We start from the raw sequence: 24584 nt of genomic DNA, 5'->3' as shown, positions 1-24584 counted from the left end.
CCTGGGCTAACCAGGCTGGCCTTGGCCCTCTCTCTGGCGCCCCCTGCCGGAACCTCAGGCGGCGTGGGGGACCCAGTCTAACCGCCGACTCCTAGGTGCTCCCAGCTTCTGAGCACACACGCTTACTTGTCCCTGAGAGTCATGTATCTGTTGTCTGGGACCTGATTCCCCCAGCTAACACGCTGTTCTAGAATTGTGTCCCCTCAACTCTCTGCCCCACATTCCAGAGCATTCACCCCTCCCCTTGTTCTAGAAACACCCTAAATATCATGTTCAACTGAAGAGGGAAAAGCTCAGATTTGGAAGGAAGAAGTCAGAAACCTGGAGTCTGAGCTGCAAGGAAGCTGAAAGGCCATTGAATTCATTCACCAGCCTCTCTTCAAGTACATATTTGCACAAAGGATCTGGGGATACAGAGATGAACCCAGGTAGATGTGGTCCTGCCTGGGGGAGGGGCTGTGAGGGTGGGGGATTGTCTGTCCTTGGGCCTAGACTGGGGAAGTGACTTTGCCCTGTGTTCACACATTTAGTCAGTGATGGAGCTAGAACTAGAACCCAGGTCCCTGGCAGAGCTTGGCTCCTTCCATCATGGTTTGAAACATGGGAAGAAGACTAAAAATGGGGAGGAGGACGAAGCAGAAAATTACAGAGGGGGACACGAAAGGAGAGAGAGAGAGAAGAAAGTGAGGGAGGAAAAGCTGGGTTGTCTATTTTTCTAGGCCACTGGGTCTCAAAGTGTGTCCCCAGACCAACAGAATCAACACCATCTGGGAAGCTGTTAGATATACAAATTCACAGCCCTACCTCTGACCCACTAAATCAAAAACTCTGGGGGAAGGGCCAACAGTCTCTTATGTATGTATGTATGTATGTATGTATGTATGTATGTATGTATGTATGTATTTTTAAGTAGGCTTCATACCTAGTGTGGAACCCAATGCAGGGCTTGAACTCACAATCCTGAGATCAAGACATGACCTGAGTACAACAGTGAGGCACTTAACCAACCGAGCCACCCAGGTGCCCCAACAGCCTATGTTTTTGATTCTGGTGCACAGCTGAGTCTGAGAAGCACTGATCTAGGTGGACCGGAACTGCAGTTCCCCGCATGTGTTGGGGATGTGGGGAATGGACTGCAGAGATTGTTACTCAGTTATCTGCCTCCATTTCTGTCCTCATTTTTGTCATCGCCCTTTCATGGGTACCCAGGAATGAGAGCCTCCCTGTCTCGGGTAGAGGACACATGTAATAAGAACACTGAGTGAGATAAGGGATCCCTGGGTCTGAGTTTGACAGTCCTTGAGCCTGCTATGCTCTGTGGGGGAAAGAATGGGCTACAAAGCTGTTCATCACACCCTGAGATGATTTGTGGCAAATCACACAGGCTGCACTTTGGGAGACCTGAGTCCTACTCCTTCGTTATCACTGACTCACTGGGTGACCTTGGGCAAGTTTGTTCTCCTCTCTCTGGGTTTTAGTTTCTCCATATATAACACGTAGGTCATGGGGGCCCTGATGTGCCATTCTTCTTCCCCCAAAAGATATCTGCTCTGGAGAATCAGAGGGGGACCTGTGTGGTGGAGGCTGTTTTTCCATTCCCAGCTGGTTTCATCAGGAGAGGGAACCTCTTTCTAATCCACACAAACAGCCTAGGAGGTGGCCCTGGCAGTGGGACTATGCCTATCCTAAGAGAATAAAATAAATAGAAGGGTCCTCAGCAAGTCTCATTCTCCTGACCATGAGGATGAAAAGGCTCATTTTGTCATACTCCAGGCGCCACCAGAAGGTACTGGCAGGATTTGTGCTCATTAAGTTATTCCTCTAGCAAAACTACAGGTGACACTGATGAGCTATAACCTGAGAACCTGGGGAGGCAATTTCATGATGGGGTCCTTCCCCCTATCTCTGGGGAGTCATTCCCCAACTGTGACTTATCAGTGAACTTACTGTCTCTGGCCTGTAGAGGCTTCTATGTCGGGCCCATTTGCTTGGCCTTAGCATGGACATAGCTTTGGCCATGGACATTACACACGTAGATACCTATATGTAATGGGGAACTGTGACTTGTCTTGAGCCTGGATCCTGCCATTGCTGGGGTACAGCCGTCCCTGGGTGTAGCAGAGGAATGGGTGGGATGCCATGAGAGAATAATGAGCCAGTAATTTAACCTGGAAACAGCTGTATAGAGTAGCAGAAGTGCTGAGGACAGTTTGGTCCCTATTCTGGACACATACTGAGGAGAGGAAGAGGGTCTCTAAGCTTCCTTCTGGAAATAAGAACTGGCTTCACTAAGACTTCTATGAGAGGCTGGGATCCAGACAACACTGTTTTCGGATGTCCCCCCACCGCCCGACTCTAATCCATCATATAAAATACAAAGAGCTCCTCTCCACTCTGCCAATGATACAGCTCCAGCTCTCCAAGGATGCAGGGTGCCCCCCAAACATGGAGCTTGCTCGCCAGGGTACTGAGGCACCACAGTAGGCAATGGGATGGAACACGTTGAAGACAGTCTCTGGGGACTCAGAAAGAAGGCGAGGCCTTTAACAGGGGGTAGAGAATCTGTGTGGGCAGCTGTGGGCTAATGAGCCAGCAAAATATGGATGAACAATTCTTTTACCCAGAATCTTGGGGCAAGTATTTTTTTTAAATCTCAACAAGCCATGATTTGTATTTTTCTGTTCCTATGAGCTGTAACGTCTTCGACTAAGAACAAGCCCCAACAATGCTTATTTAGGGGACACTTGGAAGGGCTGGTATGCACAGAAAATATGAGCAATTGTGAACATTTGGAGCAGTAAATGTGTTATCAAAGGGTATTACTCTTGACATTGTGATAAGGAAAAGAAAAGAGAAAATAGGCTGAGAGGGAAAGGTTAGGGCCTGAGGTCCCTGGTTGGAGACAAACACATATTTTGGAGCATTGATGGGAATGTCTGATCACAGCAAACTCCCTCTGGCGTAAGGTTCCTCTTAAGAAGGTGATGGACACCACCTACTCTCCCTTGGGTGCCCCTCAGGAATTTGACAATCAAAGTACCTAACTAAAATAAATAAACCATAAAACACGAGGGGCAGTGTGACCATAGTCTCACACCTCACACAAGAGAGTCTAGCCAGTCAGAAATGGACAACCTAGAGTTATCCAGCCAGTCAGGGTAGAACCTGAGAAGGAACAAGTGAGAAGGGAAGAGGGAGGCTGACCGGAACCCTATAGAACAAAACCCTTTGCCTATAGTTGTGCCTATAGGCATTCACTTTCGAACGTCCCCTCTCTGTAAAGAGAGCTTTTATACGATTCTTCCTTTCTGATCTTATACTCTGATAAACTTTAGCCCGCTGCTCATTTTGTGTCCACCTCTTCATTCTTCAAAGCAGCGAGACAACAAATCCCGGGTATTGAGGTAAAAGATCCTGCAACAACATCAGTCACCATGTACTTGCTGACTCGTTAATACATCTGAATTTGTATATTGAGATCAATGATAGATATATTGGACACGCTTTGTGAATACAAGCTTTTGTCTCTTTAAACGTATTTTCCCTATGAAGCTTCCCTTAGGGAGAGCCCCGTTCACTTGGGCTACACAATATTTTCTGCGTGTAAGCTTTTCAAAGGCAGATTCTGTGCTTGTTCTTCTTTGTGTTCATCACAGGGGGAATGGTTTCTATTGGGTTAGGATATTACTCATTGCTGTTCAAGTATCTTGTGCTGCTGAGGGGGAAGAGCCACGGAATTTGAGGAGTAGGAGGTCCACAGACAGCTTTGTCCGAGCAGTTTCAGTGGCAGGGCAAGGGCCAAGGTTTGGCCAGGAGGCTGAGCAGCATGAGGGCAGGGTGTCCTGTCTACTGTCATTCCCAATGGCCAACATCCTGTCTAAAATACTGTAGGCATTCAACAAATCATTAGTATTTATTAGAAATGGACGGAAAAATGGACAGTGTCCTTTTCAAGATATTTGGCTAAGAAAGGAAGAGGAGTGAGGTTGTTTCAAGGGGATTAGGAGTCCACGGAAAGTTTTTATAGGTTAGGAGAGATTTGATTATGTAGTCAGAACACAAGTAGCCCATGCAGGAAGGAGACTAAACACACAGGAAAAGAGGGTTAATTGAAGAAGACGTAAGGAATAAGAACAGGAGGACAAACAGAGAGGGAAAGGGACAGTGTTTCTTCCTTGGAGATGGGAAAGAAGAGGGGTGGGAAAAACTCAGCATCAAACCTCCATTCAAATGTAAGCCCAGCATCCCCAAGCTTGGTTTATTATTTTAGTTATCAAGCCACGAAATGTTTTTTCCCCTGAAAACTTTCTTTGCAACCCAGAATTTAAAATGTAGAGAGGGGGGTGCCTGGATGGCTCACTCAGTTAAGCATCACTCTTGATCTCAGCTCAGGGCTTGATCTTAGGGTTGTGAGTTCAAGCCCTGTGTTGGGCTCTTCCCTGGAAGTGGAGCCAACTAAAAATTAAATAGATAGATAGATAGATAGATAGATAGAAAAATAAAATTGTAGAAGAGGATTAAAAGACTGAGATTGGGGCACTTGGCTGGCTCAGCCAGTTAAGCATCTGACTCTTGGTTTCAGCTCAGGTCATGATCTCACAGTTCATGAGTTCAAGCCCTGCATCAGGCTCTGTGGTGGCAGTGCAGAGCCCGCTTGGAATTCTCTCTCTCTCTCTGCCCCTCCCCCACTCACACCGTATCTTCCTCTCTCAGACAAATAAATAAAAAACATAAAGCTCTGAGATTAACTGTGCAGATAGAGTTTTAAAGCTATTAATAAATCTCCATCTACACCAAAAACCACAAAATACCTAGGAATACACCTAACCAAAGAGGTGAAAAATCTATACACTAAAAACTATAGAAAGCTTATGAAAGAAATTGAAGAAGACACAAAAAAATGGAAAAAATATTCCATGGTCCTGGATTGGAAGAACAAATGTTGTTAAAATGTTGATACTACCCAAAGCAATCTACATAATCGATGCAATCCCTATCAAAATAACACCCATATTCTTCACAGAGCTAGAACAAACAATCCTAAAATTTGTGTGGAACCAGAAAAGACTCCAAATAGCTAAAGCAATCCTGAAAAAAACAAAGCTGGAGGCATCACAATCCGGACTTCAAGATGCATTACAAAGCTGTAATCATCAAGACAGTATGGTTCTGGAACAAAAACAGACACTTAGATCAATGGAACAGAATACAGAACCCAGAAATGGACCCACAAACATATGGCCAACTAATCTTTGACAAAGCAGGAAAGAATGTCCAATGGAATAAAGACAGTCTCTTCAGCAAGTGGTGCTGGGAAAACTGGACAGCGACATGCTAAACAATGAACCTGGACCGCTTTCTTACACACAAAAACAAACTCAAAATGGATGAAAGACTAAAACATATGACAGGAAGCCATCAAAATCTTAGAGGAGAAAGCAGGCAAAAACCTCTTTGTGGCCACAGAAACTTCTTACTCGACATGTCTCTGGAGGCAAGGGAAACAAAAGCAAAAATGAACTATTTATTGGTACCTCAAGATAAAAACTTCTGCGCATTGAAGGAAGCAGTCAGTAAACTAAAAGGTAACCAACAGAATGGGAGAAGATATTTGCAAGTGACATATCAGATAAAGGGTTAGTATCCAAAATCTATAAAGAACTTATCAGACTCAACACCCGAAACACAAAAACTCCAGTGAATAAATGGGCAAAAGACATGAATAGACACTTCTCCAAAGAAAACATCCAGATGGCCAACCAACACATGAAAAGATGCTCAACATCACTCATCATCAGGGAAATACAAATCAAAACCACAGTGAGATATCACCTCACACCAGTCAGAATGACTAACATTAACAACTCAGGCAACAACAGATGTTGGCGAGGATGCGGAGAAAGGGGATCTCTTTTGCGCTGCTGGTGGGAATGCAAACCGGTGCAGCCACTCTGGAAAACAGTATGGAGGTTCCTCAAAAAGGTAAAAATAGAACTACCCTCTGACCTAGCAATTGTACTACTAGGTATCTATCCAAGGGATACAGATGTGCTGTTTCGAAGGGCCACATGCACCCCCATGTTTATAGCAGCACTATCAACAATAGCCAGATTATAGAAAGAGCCCAAATGTCCATCTACAGGTAAATGGATAAAGAAGATGTGGTGCACACACACACACACACACACACACACACACACACACCATGGAATATTACTTGGCAGTCAAAAAGAATGAAATCTTGCCATTTGCAACAACGCGGATGGAACTGGAGGGTATTTATGCTAAGCGAAATTAGTCAGTCAGAGAAAGACAAATATCATATGACTTCACTCATAAGTGGAATTTAAGATACAAAACAGATGAACATAAGGGAAGGGAAGTAAAAATAATATAAAAACAAGGAGGGGGACAAAACATAAGAGACTCAAATACAGAGAACAAACTGAGGGTTGCTGGAGGGGTTGTGGAATGGGCTAAATGGGTAAGGGGCATTGAGGAAGACACTTGTTGGGATGAGCACTGGGTGTTATACATAGGCGATGAATCACTGGAATCTACTCCTGAAATGATTATTGCACTATATGCTAACTTGGATGAAAAATTAAAAATAAATTTTAAAAAATAAATCTCCATCTGTTTCATTTAATATAAGATTTAATGAGTGGAGGTATGCCTGGGTGGCTTAGTCACTTGAGCGTCCAACTTGGGCTCAGGTCATGATCTCACAGTTCCTGAGTTCGAGCCCTGCATCAGGCTCTCTGTTGTCAGCATGGAGCCTGCTTGGGATCCCCCCCACCCTTCTCTGCCCTTTCCCTGCTCTCTCTCTCTCTCTCAAAAATAAATAAACATTAAAAAAAAGATTTAATGAATGGAAACCAGTATAAAAGGAGGTAAAGAGTAAAGAAGTAAAATCAAGGCTGCCTGGGTGGCTCAGTTGATTAAACATCTGACTTTGGCTCAGGTCATGATCTCACGGTTTGTGAGTTGAAGCCCCACTGAAGCTCAGAACCTGGAGCCTGCTTCAGTTTGTGTGTCTCCCTCTCTCTCTGCCCCTCCCCTGTTCACTCTTTCAAAAAATAAACATTAAAAAATTTTTTTTAAAAAGAAGTAAAAGCAAGAGTACTATATTTGGCTCTGTCACTAAGACTTTCAGAGAAAGTATTCCTACCTCAGCTACTTCCAAGCAGGGTTTCAGATGATGAGTAGGGAAGGGGTTAGCAGTAGGCAGGGGTAGATAAGGGACCCTGGGGAGGCTGATTACAGCCATGATGGCTCCCCCTGGGCCAGCCTCTGCCTTGGCTTCAAGGCTCACCAAAGTGGCTCTCAGACCCTCCTGGTCCTCCTAATCCTTGAGGTGTCCACCGTGCCCCCAGCCCCAGCTGCATATGTGGGTGGGAGGCTATAGCTGTGGGACAGGTTCTGGAAAACAAAAAGGATAAATGCATCCCAGACCTGTGCATGCTACATGCCACGAATAGAGTCATCCAGTTCCTGATAAGTTCCCAATAAAAAGTCAGAGATAAAAATCCTTGGTGGCAACCCAGTCAGGACCCCTCTCACACTCTCTTTCTATTTATTTTTTTTTAATTATTATTTTTTTTTAGTTTTAATTTTTATTTTTGAGACAGAGAGAGACAGAGCATGAATGGGGGAGGGGCAGAGAGAGAGGGAGACACAGAATCCGAAGCGGGCTCCAGGCTCTGAGCCATCAGCCCAGAGCCCGATGCGGGGCTCGAACTCACGGACTGCGAGATCGTGACCTGAGCTGAAGTTGGATGCTCAACCGACTGAGCCACCCAGGTGCCCCTCTCTCTCTCTTTTTAAATTCAAGTTAGTTAACATAGAGTGTAGTCTTGACCTTAGGAGTAGAACCCAGTGATTCATCTCTTACATATGATACCCAGTGCTCATTCCAGGTGCCCTCCTTAATGTCCGTCGCCCATTTAGCCCATCTCCCCACCCACCTCCCCTCCAGCAGCCCTCAGTTTGTTCTCTGTATTTAAGAGTCTTTTACAGTTTGCCTCCCTCTCTGTTTTTATCTTATTTTCCCTTCCCTTCCCCTATGTTATCTGTTGTGTTTCTCAAATTCCATATTGATATCTGTCTTTCTCCGACTGACTTATTTTGCTTAGCCTAATACACTCTAGTTCCATCCATGTTGTTGTTGCAAATGGCAAGATTTCATTCTGTTTCATTGCCGAGTAGTACTCCATTGTATATATATAAACCACATCTTCTTTATCCATTCGCCAGTCGATGGACATTTGGGCTCTTTCCATAGTTTGGCTATTGCCGATAGTATTGCTATAAACATTGGGGTGCATGTGCCCCTTCAAATCAGCAATTTTGTATCCTTTGGATAAATACCTAGTAGTGTAATTGCTGGGTCATAGGGTAGCTCTGTTTTCAACTTTTTGAGGAACCTCCATATGTTTTCCAGAGTGGCTGTGCCCGTTTGCATTCCCACCAGCAGGGCAAAAGAGTTCCCCTTTCTCCACAACCTCGCCAACATCTGTTGTTGCCTGAGTTGTTAACGTTAGCCATTCTGACAGGTGGTATCTCATTGTGGTTTTGATTTGTATTTCTCTGATGTTGGGTGTTTTCCAAAGAAGACATCCACGTGGCTGACAGACGCATGAAAAGGGACCCCTCTCACTCTTGAGAGCTTTGTACTTTCTCGCTCAATAAACTCTATCGCTTTGCTCACTCTCTGCTGTCTGTGAGATTCATTCTCTGACTCTGTGAGACAAGGACCAGCGTCTCTCCCACCCACCTGTGACATGACTTATAATGAAAACATATGCACAAGGAAAATAAAATTGATACAAAGAGAACAATCACAAAGCATGTTCAGGAAGGAAGATGATTACACCACGGGCCAGAAAGGAAAGGACTATAATTAAATGAAAATTTTGGCTGATTTAGAGACTTGTAGTCAGACTGTTTTATCCACTCCTGTCCACTCCTCCATCTCAACTCAACCACTGTGCAGATGAAGCGGCTGCTAACACTTACACAGTGCTCTTTCCGGGTCATGATCATGAAAAGTCAAGCCACTGAAGACAGTCGTGCTGTATGAGGCCTGCAGGCTCTGGAGAGGTGGCAGAGCTGTGCCCTCTGATCAGCTGCCATGGGTATTTTACTGGGACAGAGGTACACAAGGAGAAGGCCTCCTAATCTGAGACAAACCATGTACCTAAAGAGGTGAAAACAGCACAGGTTGAACATGCTGTTAGGTGGACTCAAAATATATACTGTAGGAATTCAGGCTTCGTGGGCTAGAATGACCGGGGAGTCTTCTGCAGGAGGAGGGATTTAGGGTGGGCCTTGAAGAAAGGTAGGGCTTTGATAAGGGCACTTGGGTGGGGAGGTCACAACAGTTAGCAAGGCAGCAATTTGCATGACCAACAGTGGCAGGACAAGACCTGCCCAGGTGTGGCTTGGGAGGTACGGGGCAGTAGATGACTGATTGACCACATACTATATTCCAGAACCGTACTATACGGGAAAGTTAGTTTGGATTTAGGACCCATGAAGGTCACTGAGGAGAGGAGAAACACAATCCAAGCTGCATTTTAGGAAAAGTCATGGGGTGATGGCTGGATCAGCAAGGGGAGAAATTAGAAGAGGCTAGAAGATGAATTAAGAGGCCACTGAAGTAACCCAGGCCTGGGGATGAGGGTGGGTTAAGGATTAGAGTGATGACAGTAGAAGTAATAGCAAGAAAAATATGACATTAAGGAAGAATCAGTAGCAGGTGGTGACCAAATATTTGGGGGAAGAGAAATGTCAAGGAGCATTAAGGTTAAAACGCGGCTGATGTAGAGAATATTCTATTAAGTACGTTACTAGCCATCGGGAGAAAAGTTGTTAAAAGGTTCGTAGAGCTTTTTCCTAGTAAGAGTGAGGAATGTCAGATAAACTAGATCCAGACCGAACACTGAACTTTCATAGAGAAAGGGATCTATTATCAAGACATAGTTTTTCTCATCTTAAATACCACTAGGGAAGTGGATATTTTTGATCAAATGACTGTCACAAGATTTAGAAAACCTTTTTGTAGAGATTCATAGTGTGAAACATATGGGACTTTCGTCTTGTCTTTAGCCCTCCCATCTGTGAGGTGAATGAACCTAATTTTAGACATCCTAAAGAAAGATTACATCACTTGTTCTAATCTTTTCTTCCATCAGAAAATTCGCTATATCTTATTTTACATGCTAATTGTTTTGAGCACTGGCTTCTATATAGTTAAAAAAAAAATAATTCTAGGGGCACCTGGGTGGTTCAATCTGTTGAGCATCTGACTCTTGATTTCGGCTCAGATCATGATCCCAGGGTCACTGCATTGAGCCCATGGAGCCTGCTTAAGATTCTTTCTCTCTCTCAGGTCGCCTGGGTGGCTCAGTTGGTTGAGCGTCCGGCTTCAGCTCAGGTCATGATCTCACAGTTTGTGAGTTCAAGCCCCACATCGGACTCTATGCTGACAGCTCAGAGCCTGGAGATTGCTTCGGATTCTGTGTCTCTGGCTCTCTCTGCCCCTCCCCCACTTGTCCTCTTTCTCAAAAATAAATAAACATGAAAAAAAGAAGATTCTCTCTCTGAAAAAAAAATCATTCTACTATTTATTCAGTAGTTAAAATCATTCAGTGGTTAAAAACGGTCCAAATGACATTGGTCATTAACAGTTGACTAGCAGAAATAGGGATGAATATATACTCAATTTGAATAGTTTCTTCCTATTTTGGGTAACACCAGATGGTTCCTAAGGTTTAGTTTAGTGCCAATTTAGAAGAAGGACCTAATGTTGTTGTTGTTCGAAAACACACAAGAGAAATCAAGTCGTATCAGATATGAATGGAAAAGACTGACAAGGCCATTCATACTATCTGCATGCCATCAATGGAGGGGAAGGCAGCTCAGGGTCAAGGATTCCTGAGGAATGCTGCACTAGAATTGCCCTACTTAGCAATGAACAATTTCTGTTAATCACACAATATTAGTAATTTTTAAGATACAGAGAAGTTACCACCTAAAGGGAATTGGTAGTTATTAATTTTAAAAAACAAACTACAATCCTTTGGTGTTCAACAAACTAGATTTTCTTGAAAGAGGAGGACTGTCTCCATGGGCAGTTTTCTAAATTGTAAAGCTATTAGTCTCATGTTTAACACATGGCTATTTTCATTTGTTGCTCTGTTTTCTTCTCAGACTATTTTCTTTCATTTACTACTGTCCTCAACAGACTACACTTATCTCCCTTAGGACACCAGCAATGAGAATCTGGCACTGGTCATTGGCACATCCCGTGTTTGGACCATCTGAGTGTTATTCCTGGGAATCTGAAATTCTAAAAATTCAAAATTGCTTCTACTTGTAGTCTCCTACTCTAGGTATCATTTTATTCTGTAAACAGACTCTTGGGACATATCATTCTGCATTTAAAGTTTGTTTTATGATAACCTCCTGTGCAACGGGCAAAATGTGTGGATGCTCACAGGAGAGAGGGAGGTGGGTGGGCGAGGGCCTGTCATGGCTGTCAGATCAGAAACCCATTCCTGGTTTGCTTCTTGCTCCTGCAGACCTGAAGTTGCAAAGAAGCACAAAAATACAGTGGCAAAAACTGAAAACAACCCAAAAGTCCTTCAGTGAAGGGATACATGAATTATACCTCTGTAAAATGAACTACTACTTAGCAATAACAAACTATTGATTCCTACAGCAACACGGATAAACCTGATGCATTTTGCAAAGTCAAAGAAGCCACACCCAAGATGCTACATGGGATATAGTCCCATTTATATGACATTCTGGGAAAGGCAAAACTATAGGCACTGAGAAATACCAGTGGTTGCAAGTTGGGGGTAGCAGTTTTGGGGGTAATGGGATGGTTACATGGTATGCATGGGTCAAAACTCACAGAATTGAACACCACAGAGAATTTTACTGTACATAAATGAAAAAAAAATATTTGTTAGGGTAGTGGCTTCCTTTGGAGTAGGAGCAGTGACTGGGAGGGAGATTGAGGGGGGTACCTGGAGTGGTCACGTTGTTTTTTGAGCTTCATGCAGATTGTTACGTAATGTTGGTTTGTAAACATTCAGTGAGGTTATGTGCTTATGATATTCATACATTCTACATATGTATACTTCAATAACAAGTAAACAAAAAAGACACTGGGAGAGAATTCCAGCCTTCACTGCCTTCTAGTCTCCTTCCCCTCATCTTCCCCCACCAGTGTACTGCTCTTGTATGTTGATAGAAACTGCTAGAAAAATTGTAGTGTTAAACTCTCCCTGGTCAGGTGTGCTACCTATTCCTAAAAGTTTCAAACTTTGGTTTACCTGACCACCAATTCTGTTCACAACGCTGTTTGGCAGACTAGAACTTTCTTTCTTTCTTCCTTTTTTTTTTTTTTGCCATCTCTCAGGTAATCATGTTTGGAGGAGAATGAAGAAAGAGCTGGTAGTGGAAAGTCACTGAGAAAGTAATCACTGAGTAAGTAGTGACTATTCTAAGTCAAATTAAATAAGAGAAGATGTATCTTACCCGTGTGATTTAAATAATCGTTTTTCAGGCCTGTTTCTAGACTCTCAATAATGAATGTTCTGTAAAACTGCCAGGGACTGTTGTGTCTAGTACCGTGCAGGTGTGAGAATGGCTTAGAAGATCTTGAGGCCTTCCATGTTTAAGGTTGAGGTAGAGCAGGCCAATCTCTGACATCTCTGGAGTAGGGACGCTTAGAAGAGATGAGTAAGCTGGATCATAGGGTACTGAAAAGTAAGTAATTTCCTAACTGAAAGTCCATCAAAGAAAATTTCTCTATAGTTGATGAAGAATGGTGGACCATGTTATTCTCTCAGTTTTCTGCTACCAATCATAAACACACTCCAGAGCAAGGGAAGAATAGGTAGTGAGAGTCAAGCATCAGATGTTGTGATCAGTTTTTGTACACACTGCTTTACTTAACCTTTATAACAATCCTGCAAGGTAGTCATTCAAACCCCGTTTAAAATATGGCAAAATGAAGGCTCAAGGTAATCTGTACAAGGTGAGTTGCAACAATTCCAGGCTTCTGATTCTAGAGGAAAAGGGAATTAACTTTTAGAAGGTACTATGTGCTAGCCTCCCTTATTTATAATCTTATTCTCAAAATGTTTCCACTTTACAGAGAAGTAAACAGAAAGAGGGATGGCATGATTTGCCCATGGTTAGTTACATAACCAGTGAGTGGCCAAGCTGGTATTCAAATGAAACTCTGATTCCACAGCCTACATTCTTCACATTGTAGTATTCCACAGCCAAAGCCAACGAGAGCTGTACTGTGCAATTCCGGAGGCAGATAAATGGAGACTTTAACATTGGACTAAAACACCAGATAATCTAAACTGAGGTCAGAAAAGTGACATTCGTGTTCTTCCCTGATGGCTTTCAAATTCAGACCTCTCAATAAAATCTCTTAAGTTTATTGATATTTACTTTCTTTTAGTCAGTAACTCAAACCTTGAGGGACTGAATAACCCACTGAATTCAGCTTAGAGCACAGAAGACAAGGAACTGGATGGTAGACAAACCAACTGTTCAAGGAACCAGGAATCAAACGTTCTAATGTTCCTGAACTGTAGTGTAACTTTGGTTAAAACATGAGGATCTCTGGGCTTGTTTTACCATATGTAAATTAAGAGTATTCAAGATAGAATTTTGGAAGGTAAGTTGTTGACTCTGATACTTTAGAAAACAAACTTTTCTTATGAGTAAAGTCCCCAAATTGCCATCTTTGGAATTTAAATAGTAAATAGTGGGTTATCAGGTATTTGTAAGAATCTGTTCTGCAAGCTTGCTTCCATCATTTTTTGAAGACCCTTGGGAAGATGTGGAACAAAAAAGCAACGAGAAATGTGTAGTCACATTTAAGAGGCACTTTTATTTTTGCCAACTTAAAAATATTAAGAAGCATATTAAAAAATATGAGTATCTCATAAAACATTTGAAATACTGTTATTCCCTGTGTATTGTGGACTTTTTTTTTTCTTCTAATGAATACCGTTCCATTTTTGGTTCTAAAGAAGTTTTTTGTAGGTCACTGTGACAGTGCTAGGCTGACTTCTTTCTCAGAAACAGTCATTTCAGCTGTGATAGGAATGACTTGTTCCATGGGTCTGTCCTTACTTACTGTGTGACTCTGGGCAAGGGCCTTCATCTAAGTCTGTCTCTGTAAAGGGGCACTAAAATAACACAATTTGAGTCACAGTGCCTTACACAGTAGGGGCTGAAAAACAAGGTAGATTCGAAAGAACTTGGGGCAGAAAGACTTGGATACAAACACCAAGCACTGCTGCTTACTAGCTTGTCACTTGGGCAAGTGATTTCACAGAGGGGCTAGTAACTCTTAAATTCTTATCTTTTAAAATTAAATGATAATATACTAAAGTGGCTATTACACAGTAGTACTAAGCAATTAGTACTTTTATTAATAATTCTATACAATCTAGAAAGTTGCACAAAAGTTAGTATTTTCTTACAAAAACATCACTTAACAAGGACATCCGAAAGCAATGTAATACACATTAAGAGTTAAATGGCACTGTTTTCATAATCTCTTGGTATTTTATAACATGTAACCAATAAATACTTCAAAATGGCTTATGCTGGCTGGGGTCTTGCTGCAGAGTGATTCTGGGGCTCTTGGGCTCATTTTACAATAATTTTCTTCTAGTTGTTTTATGTTTGGTAACAACTTACTATAATTAGCATTATAGCCATAGTATATATTTCAATGTGTTAACATACTCAATTCCAAAACCTATAGAAGAAATTTGATTAGGTTTCCTAATGGCCCATGAAGTCTGTTTGTAAATTACATGATGCTCCAAGTTTGAAGAAAATGTCAGCTTGTAAAATATTATTTTCTTTCAGAATTCAAGACACATTTAACATATGGATTTTACAATAAAGTTTATTAGCTGTTCTCCTCTTTCTCATAAATGGAATGGATAATGTTGATAATCCTTTACAAACCAGTACTCATTTGTTTAAGAAACTGTAATGAGGAGGTTGTCAAAAACACATATTTAATAAACTCCAAAAAGCAAAAGGAAGGCAAACAATATTATTAATATAAAAGACCAGAGAAGTTGATTTCTGAAATCACATCTACCTTTCACTAAAATTTCTTAAAATTGCCCACCATGAAGATCTGTGCAACTCTAATGCAGAGCAGCTACAAGAGGTGAAAGGTGTGCAGTCTGAAGGGAAAACACACACACAAGGCTTTTCCTTCTTTGTCTACCAGTGAAAGGAGAAGTGGAAGGAGAGGCAGAGGGCCAAATCCAAACCCAATGACAAGAACAACAGTAACAAAGAAACCCAAAACAAAACCAGGAACCATCTGAAAACTTTTGAAGAAAAGAGGAGAACATGCCTATACTTTTGTATGTAATCTAATTTCCCTAAAGGTTCTTTCCACAACCACCATATCCCTGTTTTCAGTTCACGTGATTAAGGAAGATAAAGTCTAATCAATTAATATTTAATTTAAAAACCAAACAAAAAGTTAAGAGTAGGTGGCAAAAGAAAAAATATATTTTAAATATATATATGTTTGTGTGTGTGTGCAACTATGTAAAGAAAATAATTCCCATAGTTACAGAGTTTAGTTAAAGAAAGTTTTATATATATTTATATATATATATATATATATATATTTTATTATAACAAAATAGGCAGTTACTGTGGGTAAAATATTCATTAAAATCTGATCCCTAAGAATACATTTAAAGTTTTAGACTATGAATTGGACTCCTTTTCCATTGCCATGAGTACTACATCATCACTAGAATGTCTGTTCTGCCTGTATTTACGTCTATGAAATTTTCTCAACCTTCTGTGTAAAAGGTGAGCTCCCCTAGCACCTAAACACGGCCTCAATTCAGAAACTGTGATGATCATTATGTTTGAACAACTTTTGTAAGACACTATAAATAGTGTTGCACAAGTAGATTAAAAACATTTAAACACTGCTATTCCTAGCAAATGTACTAAGAACCCTCAAACAATAAAAGACTTGAAGAACTCTTATGAAAAATGAATATCCCTTGTGAAATTATGCAAGTTAACGCAGACATTAATTTTGAAATTAAAAACCACATATTTTCCTTATTTGTCTATAATGAAATATTGGCTTTGATAACACAAGTCAACTGAGAAAAGGACTTGAGAGTTAATATATTGGCCAAACCATGCTATTAAAGTTAAGCGTGCACTGTTGCTCAAAGTTTACTAAATCACTGTTTAACACCACTTTTCTTTCATTTATACTGAAATTTGAAAAGAATGTATATAAAGCTTTTCTGAAAATCTCTTAAAGTTACTTTCCCTTAAACATTAAGGAATTTTACCACAATTTCCCAGTCTCCCCAAATCCTTAATAGCTGGTCAGGCCATTCCACCTTTAGTTCTGAAAAATGGCCACAAACCAATAGCGACATAAAGTAATACAGATGCTACAACTTGAAGGAGACACCAGATGTCAAAACTAAGCACAACCATAGACCATGATGAGTGGGATATGATTCAACATGGAAGGAGTATTGCAGACAGACTCCAAAAGGAAAGGGCAAAGAAATGTCAAAGAAAATGAAATCGTGGAAAAGAGAAACCGAGAAACATCAGTCTTCATAACTTTTCTTTTGCTGGAACCCATATGTAAGGACCAGACTGTTCTTCTATGATCTGCTTCACTTGGTTGTAAATGTCTTCCAGCGTATCTCCCTGTACAATAGCTGTAACAGAAACAAAATCAGAAACCTCCATTAACTGTCTATCTTTACCATCACAATCATTGGTGAAATAGAAGCTAGATCTTAGAACTAGTTATTCATCCAGCAAGAGACCATTTATGTATTGTTTGCTTAGTAGTAAGTGCTCATTTCATTAATTTTCATATTTGAAAAATGTAAGAATTTTCATTTTAAATGCTGATTGAAAATGAGACTTGGCAATTTTTACTTAGTTTTGTGTATTTGGAAAATACACACTGAAGCATCTAGAGGCAAAGGGGCATCTGCTTGCAAGTTACTCTTAAATGTTTCAGAAAAAATTAAATGTGGTAAAATGTTAACATTTAGAAAATATAGGTGAGAAGTGTATGAGAATTGCTGATACTATTCTTGTGATTGTTCTAGAAGTCTGAAATTATTTTAAAAAAAGAAGGAAAAAAGCACTGGAGTTACAACACCAAGGCATGTGATGTACTTATGAACACCTGAGGAATACTTTAAAGGACAAAATGAATGGGAGATTTGGGAATTGCTACCCACTCATTTCTTTTTAATAGTATCTTAAAATGGATCAAAATTTATGAAGCGTAAGGGAAAAGTCAGTTTCACAGAAGAAATCAAGTCTGAATCTATTTTTCTCCAGTCTAGTATGTCCTAATCAGCAACTTAAGAAACACTAAATTTCAAGATTCCTCATCAGCACTGCCTAAATTAGAGGAATTATTCTGAAAACCACAGTATTAATTACATAGTATTAATACCTAGTATTAGCCACGGTAAATAATTACTGATAAATGTGGGCATAGTTCAAAATCCATTTCAATAGGTCAGTTCATATGGCTCCAAATCAAAATTCTATTAGGACACTGACACACATGATGCCAACCTGTGAAATGTTCAGTAAATTCTTGTTCCAGTTTCATGGCTCTCTCAAATGTCTTTCTGGCTTGTTCTTCTGTCAGACGCTTATTCATTTCCCTGTGCAAATAAATTTAGGAATTGCTAATTAATACATAATACTTTTTGAAAAAAGATGACGAATTAGAAGAGACACATAAAACATAAAATCATGAAAAGTTGAGGTTTGTTGAGAATATATATATGTCATTAAAAATTAGATTTAGGGGTGCCTGGGTGGCTCAGTCAGTTGAGTGTCCAATTCTAGATTTCAGCTCAGGTCATTATCTCAGGGTCACAGAATCGAGGCCTGCATCAGACTTTGTGCTGAGCGTGGAGCCTGCTTAGGATACTCTCTCCCTCGGCCCCTACCCCACTCTCTCTCTAAAAAAAAAAACATTGGATTCAGTCACTAAGTATATAGCTTTATGCTTGGAATGACACTGGGTTTCAACACACTTTTGCATTGGCTCAAGGCAGCCAAAAAAACTAAGCCTTAATGTCACAGTTTTCACTCTGATCAAAATTTCATATTAAGATCTACCTACCAATTTACAGGTAACAAAGGAGACACATGAACATATCAAAGAACACCATGAGAAGGCAATCAGCAAAATATAGTCTAGGGAGAACTTTGCAGAAGAAATGATTTAACGAATAAATTGAAAAAAAAAGAGAGATGGAGGGAGAGTCTATAGATTAAAATACTTAACAACCAACTGTCACAAGTAGATCTCACCTGGAACTTGATTCAAACCAACTGAAAAAACATAAGCAAAACTTATGAAACAATCAGGAAAATTTGAACTATCCGATGATATAAAAAGTTGTTTTAGGTGTGACATCATAGAGATGTTTTCTTTTTAAGCTTTTAATTTTTTTTAATGTTTATTTTTGAGAGAGAGGGACAGAGAAAGGGGGAGGGGTAGAGAGATAAGGAGACACAAAATGAAGCAGGATCCAGGCTCCCAGCTGTCAGCACACAGCCTGACGTGGGGTTTGAACTCACAAACCGTGAGATCCTGACCTGAGCTGAAGTTGGATGCTTAACCAACCGAGCCACCCAGGTGCCCCTATTTTTATTTTTTAAATATTTATTTATTTTGGGAGAGAGAGAGAGAAAGCACAGGCCGGGGGAAGGGCAGAGAAAGAGGGACAGAGACAATCCCAAGCCCAACACAGGGCTTGGAGATCATGACCTGAACTGAAATCAAGAGTCAGAAGCTGAACCATCACCATAGAGAGGTTTTCCAATAACAGAATTCTTATCTTTCAAACATATACTGAAATATATAGATAAAACCATATAATGTCTGGGATTTGTTTCAAAATAAACTGGTGCGGAGGGGTAGGGAGGTGGTGGGATAGATGAAACAAGATTGGTCATAGCTGGTAATTATTGCTGCAGCTGGATGATAGGTATATGAGAATTTGTTCCCAACTTAAAGGGAAAGCGTTCAATATTTCATCATTAAATATGATGTTTGCATATATGTATATGTATGTATATTAGAAACAGTGTGAGCAGGGAAGAATGTCAAAGGGAGAGAGAAAGACTTTTTTTAATGTTTATTTTTGAGAGAGAGAGAGAGAGAGAGAGAGAGAGAGAGAGAGAGAGAAAATGAGCAGGGGAGGGGGGGCGGAGACAGAGGATCCAAAGTGGGTGCTGTGTTGACAGCAGACAGCCTGATGTGGGGCTCAAACTCACGAACTATGAGATCATGACCTGAGCCAAAGTTGGACACTTGACTGATTGGGCCACCTACATGCCCCTAGAGAGAATTTTTTAAGCAATTTTTTAGCTTTTTCAAGTTATGTGTGGAGCCCAATGTGGGGCTCGATCCAACAACCCTGGGATCATGACCTGAGCCGAAATCAAGAGTTGGATGCTCAAGTGACTGAACCACCCAGGTGCACCAATGCTTGCTTTGATATTTTGTAAATGACCTTTGTCAGATTAAGGAAATTACCTTCTGTTCACAGTTTGCGAAATGTTTGTTGTCATGAATGGATGTTAATTTTATTAAATGCTTTTTCTGCATTTGTTAAAATGCTCATATGTTTTGGATCCTAAAATCTGTTAATGTGGCACATTTACATGGATTTTAGAAAATTAATTAAAATTGTGAAAAAATATACATAACATAGAAGTTATTATTTTAAACATTTTTAAGCATACAGTTCACTGGCATTTGTATCTTCACATTGTTGTGCAACCATTACCACCATCTAATCCTGCAATTGTTTTCAACTTGTGAAATCAAAACTTTATTAAAAATAACTACCCATTCTCATCTCCTCAGCCACTGGCAACCACTATTATACTTTCTGTCTCTGTAATTTTGAACACTGAGTACCTCATGTAAATGGAATCATACAGAATTTGTCTTTTTGTGACTGGTTTATTTCACTTAGTATAATGCCTGCAAGGATCATCCATGTTGTAATATACTGGAGAATTTCCTTCCTTTATATTAAATTTATTTTGTGTTTATTATTTTTTTTGAGAGAGAGAGAGAGAGAGAGAGAGAGAGAGAGAGGCAGGCAGAGAGAGAGGAAGACACAGAATCCAAAGCAGCTCCAGGCTCTGAGCAGTCAGCACAGAGCCCGATGTGGGGGCTCAAACTCACGGACCGTGAGATGGTAACCTGAGTTGAAGTTGGATGCTTAACCAACTGGGCCACCCAGTTGCCCCTCCTTTATATTTATAGACCATATTTTGCTTATCCATTCATCCATTGATGGGTGCTTAGGTTTCTTCCACATTTTAGTTACTGTGAATAGTGCTACTATAAACATGAGTGTACAAGTACTTCATCAAGGAAGCGGTATATACCCAAAAGTGAAATGGCTGGATCATATGGTAACTCTATTTTTAATGTTGGAGAAAGCACCATACTATTTTCCACAGCAGCTGTGCCCTTTTACATTAATTCCCACCAACAGTTTGAGAGTTCCAATTTTTCCATGTCCATGTCAGCAACTTGTTTTTCTGACAATAGCCATCCTAATGCATGTGAGATGGGATCTCATTGTAGTTTTCATCTGCATTTCCTTAATGATTAGTGATGTTAGCATCTTCTCATGTGCTTATCAGCTATATCTTATTTGGAGAAATGTCTATTCAAGTCCTTTGCTCATTTTTGAATTGAGTTGTCTCCTTTGTTGTTTTAGTTCTCTCTATATAATGGATATTAATCCTTTATTAGATAATATGATTTGCAAATACTTTCTCCCATTCTGTGGATTGCCTTTGTACTCTGTAGATAGTGTCTTTTGATATACAAAACTGTATTATTATATTTTTTAATGTTTATTTTTGAGAGAGAGAAAGAGTGCAAGCAGGGGAGAGCAGAGAGAGAGGGAGAGCAGAGAGAGAGGGAGACACAGAATCTGAAGCAAGCTCCAGGCTCCGAGCTGCCAGCCAAGAGCCTAACACGGAGTTTGAGCCCACAAACTAGGAGACCACGACCTGAGCTGAAGTCGGATGCTTAACTGACTGAGCCACCCAGGCACCCCTTATTATTAGAGAGAGCATGAGTCTGTGAGTTGGGGGAGAGCAGAGGGAGAGAGATCTTAAGGATTCATGCCTAGCGTGGAGCCTGACATGGGATGGGGCTCTATCCCACAACCCTGGGATCACAACCTGAGCCAAAATCAAGAGTCAGATGCTCAACTGACTGAGCCACCCAGACGCCCCCAAAATAAAATCTTTTAAAAATAATAAGAGGCGCCTGGGTGGCTCAGTCAGTTGAGCGTCCGACTCTTGATCTTGGCTCAGGTCATGATCTCACAGTTAGTGAGTGTGAGCCAGGTGTCAGGCTCTGTGCTGGCAACACGGAGGCTGCCTCAGATTCTGCCTCTCCCTCTCTCTGCCCCTCCCTTTGTTGTTTTCTCTCTCTCAAAGTAAATAAGCTTAGACAAAAAATATTTTATTTTTAAGTAATCTCTACACCAAACATGGGGTTCAAACTCACAACCCTGAGTCACACGTTCCGTAGACTGAGCCAGCCAGGTGCCCCTGATATACAAAACTTTAAAATATTCATGGAATCTAATCTGCTTTTGTTGTTACCTGTGCCTTTGGTATCAGATCCAATAAATCAATGCCAAATCCAATGTTGTTTTCTTCTAAGAGTTTTACTCTGTTACATTGTTACATTTTACTTTTGTTACATTGGTCATTGATCCATTCTGAGTTAATTTTTGTATATGGTGTTAGGTAAGGGTCCAACTTCATTCTTTTACATATAGATAACCAGTTTTCCCAGCACCATTTGTTGCAAAGACTGCCCTTTCCCCCACTGAATGGTTTTGCATCCTTGTCAAAAGTCATATATAAGGCAGTTTACTTCTGACCTCTTTATTCTACTCCATTGGTCTTTTAAATTTCATTTTTTTCCCCATCATGATAAGTGTACTCTTTAATCTCCATCCCCTATTTTCTCCATCCCTCTACTCACCTTCCCTCTGGTAACCATTAGTTTGTCCTCTATAGGACAGTCTGTTTCTTGTCTCTTTTTTCCTTTACTCATTTGTTTTGTTTCTTAAATTCCACATATGAGTGAGATCATATGGTATTTCTCTTTCTCTGACTTACTTAGTTCAGCATTATACTTTCCAGCTCTATTCATGTTGTTGCAAATGACAAGATTTTCTTTTTTTTATGGCTGAATAACATTCCACTTTATATACATACCACTTTTTTTTAATCCATTCATCTATTGATGGACACTAGGGCTGCTTATATAGTTTGGCTACTGTAAATAATGCTGCAATAAACATAGGGGTGCACTCGTGCACATATCCCTTTGAATTAGTGTTTTTGTATATTTTGGATAAATACCCAGTAGTGTGATTCTTGGATAATAGGGCAGTTCTGTTTTTAATGTTTTGAGAAACCTGCATACTGTTTCCCACAATGGTTGTACCAATTTGCATTCCCACCAACAGGGCATGAGGGTTCCTTTTTCCTGCACATGATTATCAACATTTGTTTCTTGTTTTTGATTTTAGCCATTCTGACAGGTGTGAGATGATATCTCACTGTAGTTTTGTATTCCATTGGTCTTATATATGTGTTTATACCAACAGCACAAGTTTTGGTTACTGTAGCTTTGTAGAGAATTATGAAATCAGGAAGTCTGAATCTTCAAGTTTGTTGTTGTTCTTTTAAGACTGTTTTGGCTATCTGGGGTTGGGGGGGAGGGTCTCTTGAGATTTCATATGTATTTTAGTATGGGCTTTTCAATTTCTATATATTTAAAAAAAAATTTTTTTTTTTAACGTTTATTTATTTTTGAGACAGAGAGAGACAGAGCATGAATGGGGGAGGGTCAGAGAGAGGGAGACACGGAATCTGAAACAGGCTCCAGGCTCTGAGCGGTCAGCACAGAGCCCGACGCGGGGCTCGAACTCACGGAGTGTGACATCGTGACCTGAGCCGAAGTCGGCCGCTTAACCGACTGAGCCATCCAAGCGCCCCTCAATTTCTATTTTTAAAAAAATTTTAATGTTTATTTATTTTTGAGATTGAGAGAGACAGCACAAGTAGGGGAGGGACAGAGACAGAGGGAGACACAGAATCTAAAGCGGGCTCCAGGCTCTGAGCTGTCAGCACAGAGCCCGACGCGGGGCTTGAACCCACGAACTGAGATCGTGACCTGAGCTAAAGTGGGACACTTAACTGACTGAGCCACCCAGGCACCCTGGGTTTTTCTATTTCTGCCAAAAATGTCATTAAGATTTTGATAGACATTGCACTGAATCTGTAGATCACTTTGGGTAGCACTGACATTTTAACGACATTAAATCTTCTAATCCATGAACATGAGAAATGTCTCCATTTATTTATATCTTCTTTATTTTCTTTCAGCTATGTTTTGTAGTTTTCACTGTACGTGTTTTTCTTTCATTTCCTTGGTTAATTCTTAAGTATTTTGTTCTTTTTGATGTTACTGTAATTGGAATTGTTTTTGTAATTTCCTTTTCAGATTGTTCACTGTCCACATATAGAAATGTAACTGGTTTTTTTGTTGACTCTGTATGCTGCTACTTTGCTGAATTTATTTATTAGTTCTAATAGTTTTTATGTGCAGTCCTTAGGGTTTTCTACATATAAGATCATATCATCTGCAAATGGATAATAATTTTATTTCTTCCCTTTCAATTTGGATGCCTTTTATTTTTCTTGCTTAATTCCTCTGGCTAGTATTTCCAGTACCTATGTTGAACAGAAGTGGTAAAAGTAGGCATCCTTGCTTTGTTCCTGCTCTTAGAGAAACAGCTTTCAGTCTTTCACTGTTCAGTATGATGTTTGCTGTGGGTTTTTCACACATGGCTTTTATTATGTAGAGGTAGTTTCCTTCTATTATTTTGTTAAGTGTTCTTAATCATGAAAGGGTATTGAATGCTGCCAAATGTCTTTTTTCCCTTTTTTAAGGTAATTTTTTACACCCAAGGTGGGGCTTGAACTCACGACCCTGAGATCAAGAGTCACATGCTGTACCAAATAAGCCAGCCAGATGTCCCGGTCAGATGCCTTTTCTGCACCAACTGAAATGATCATGTGTTTTTTCCTTCATTTTTGTTTCCTTCATTGTGTTGTTATATTATGTTGATTAATTTTCATGTCAAACCGCCCTTGTATTCCAGGAATAAAACCACTTGGTAATGGTGTATAATCTTCTTAATATTTTGGTGAGTTCTATTTGCTAGTATTTTGGTGAAGATTTTTGCATCAGTGTTCATAAGAGATACTGGTCTGTAGTTTTTTTGTACTATGTTTCCTTCTCTTGTATTATGTATCTCTTTCTCTTCATTTTTTTGAAAAGTTTGAGGAGGATTATTGGCATTAGTTCTCTAAATGTTTGTAAAATTTACCAGGGAAAACATTAGCTCCAGGGG

At 40.3% G+C, this 24584-nt stretch overlaps 1 protein-coding gene across 30 annotated transcripts in view; it reads right to left on the bottom strand.

Annotated features, from left to right (window-relative positions):
- Window positions 1-14941: 14941 nt before the first annotated feature.
- Window positions 14942-24584, bottom strand: part of DLG1 (discs large MAGUK scaffold protein 1) — a 279344-nt gene continuing 269701 nt past the window's right edge. For all 30 annotated transcript variants that reach the window (XM_086675062.1, XM_086675061.1, XM_086675060.1 and 27 more), the window contains 2 exons: window positions 17668-17759; window positions 14942-16784 (listed from right to left, as the gene is read on the bottom strand). In XM_086675062.1, the coding sequence (XP_086531188.1) occupies window positions 16678-16784; window positions 17668-17759 (199 nt within the window). In that variant the 3' untranslated portion in view covers window positions 14942-16677. The remainder of the gene's footprint in view (window positions 16785-17667; window positions 17760-24584) is intronic.

This window comes from Puma concolor, chromosome C2 (genome assembly GCF_028749965.1).
Source record: "Puma concolor isolate L17-30 chromosome C2, mPumCon1.1.hap2, whole genome shotgun sequence".
Classification (NCBI taxonomy): domain Eukaryota; kingdom Metazoa; phylum Chordata; class Mammalia; order Carnivora; family Felidae; genus Puma; species Puma concolor.
Note: the sequence above shows the minus strand (reverse complement) of the source record. Positions and strands in the feature narration are given on the sequence as shown.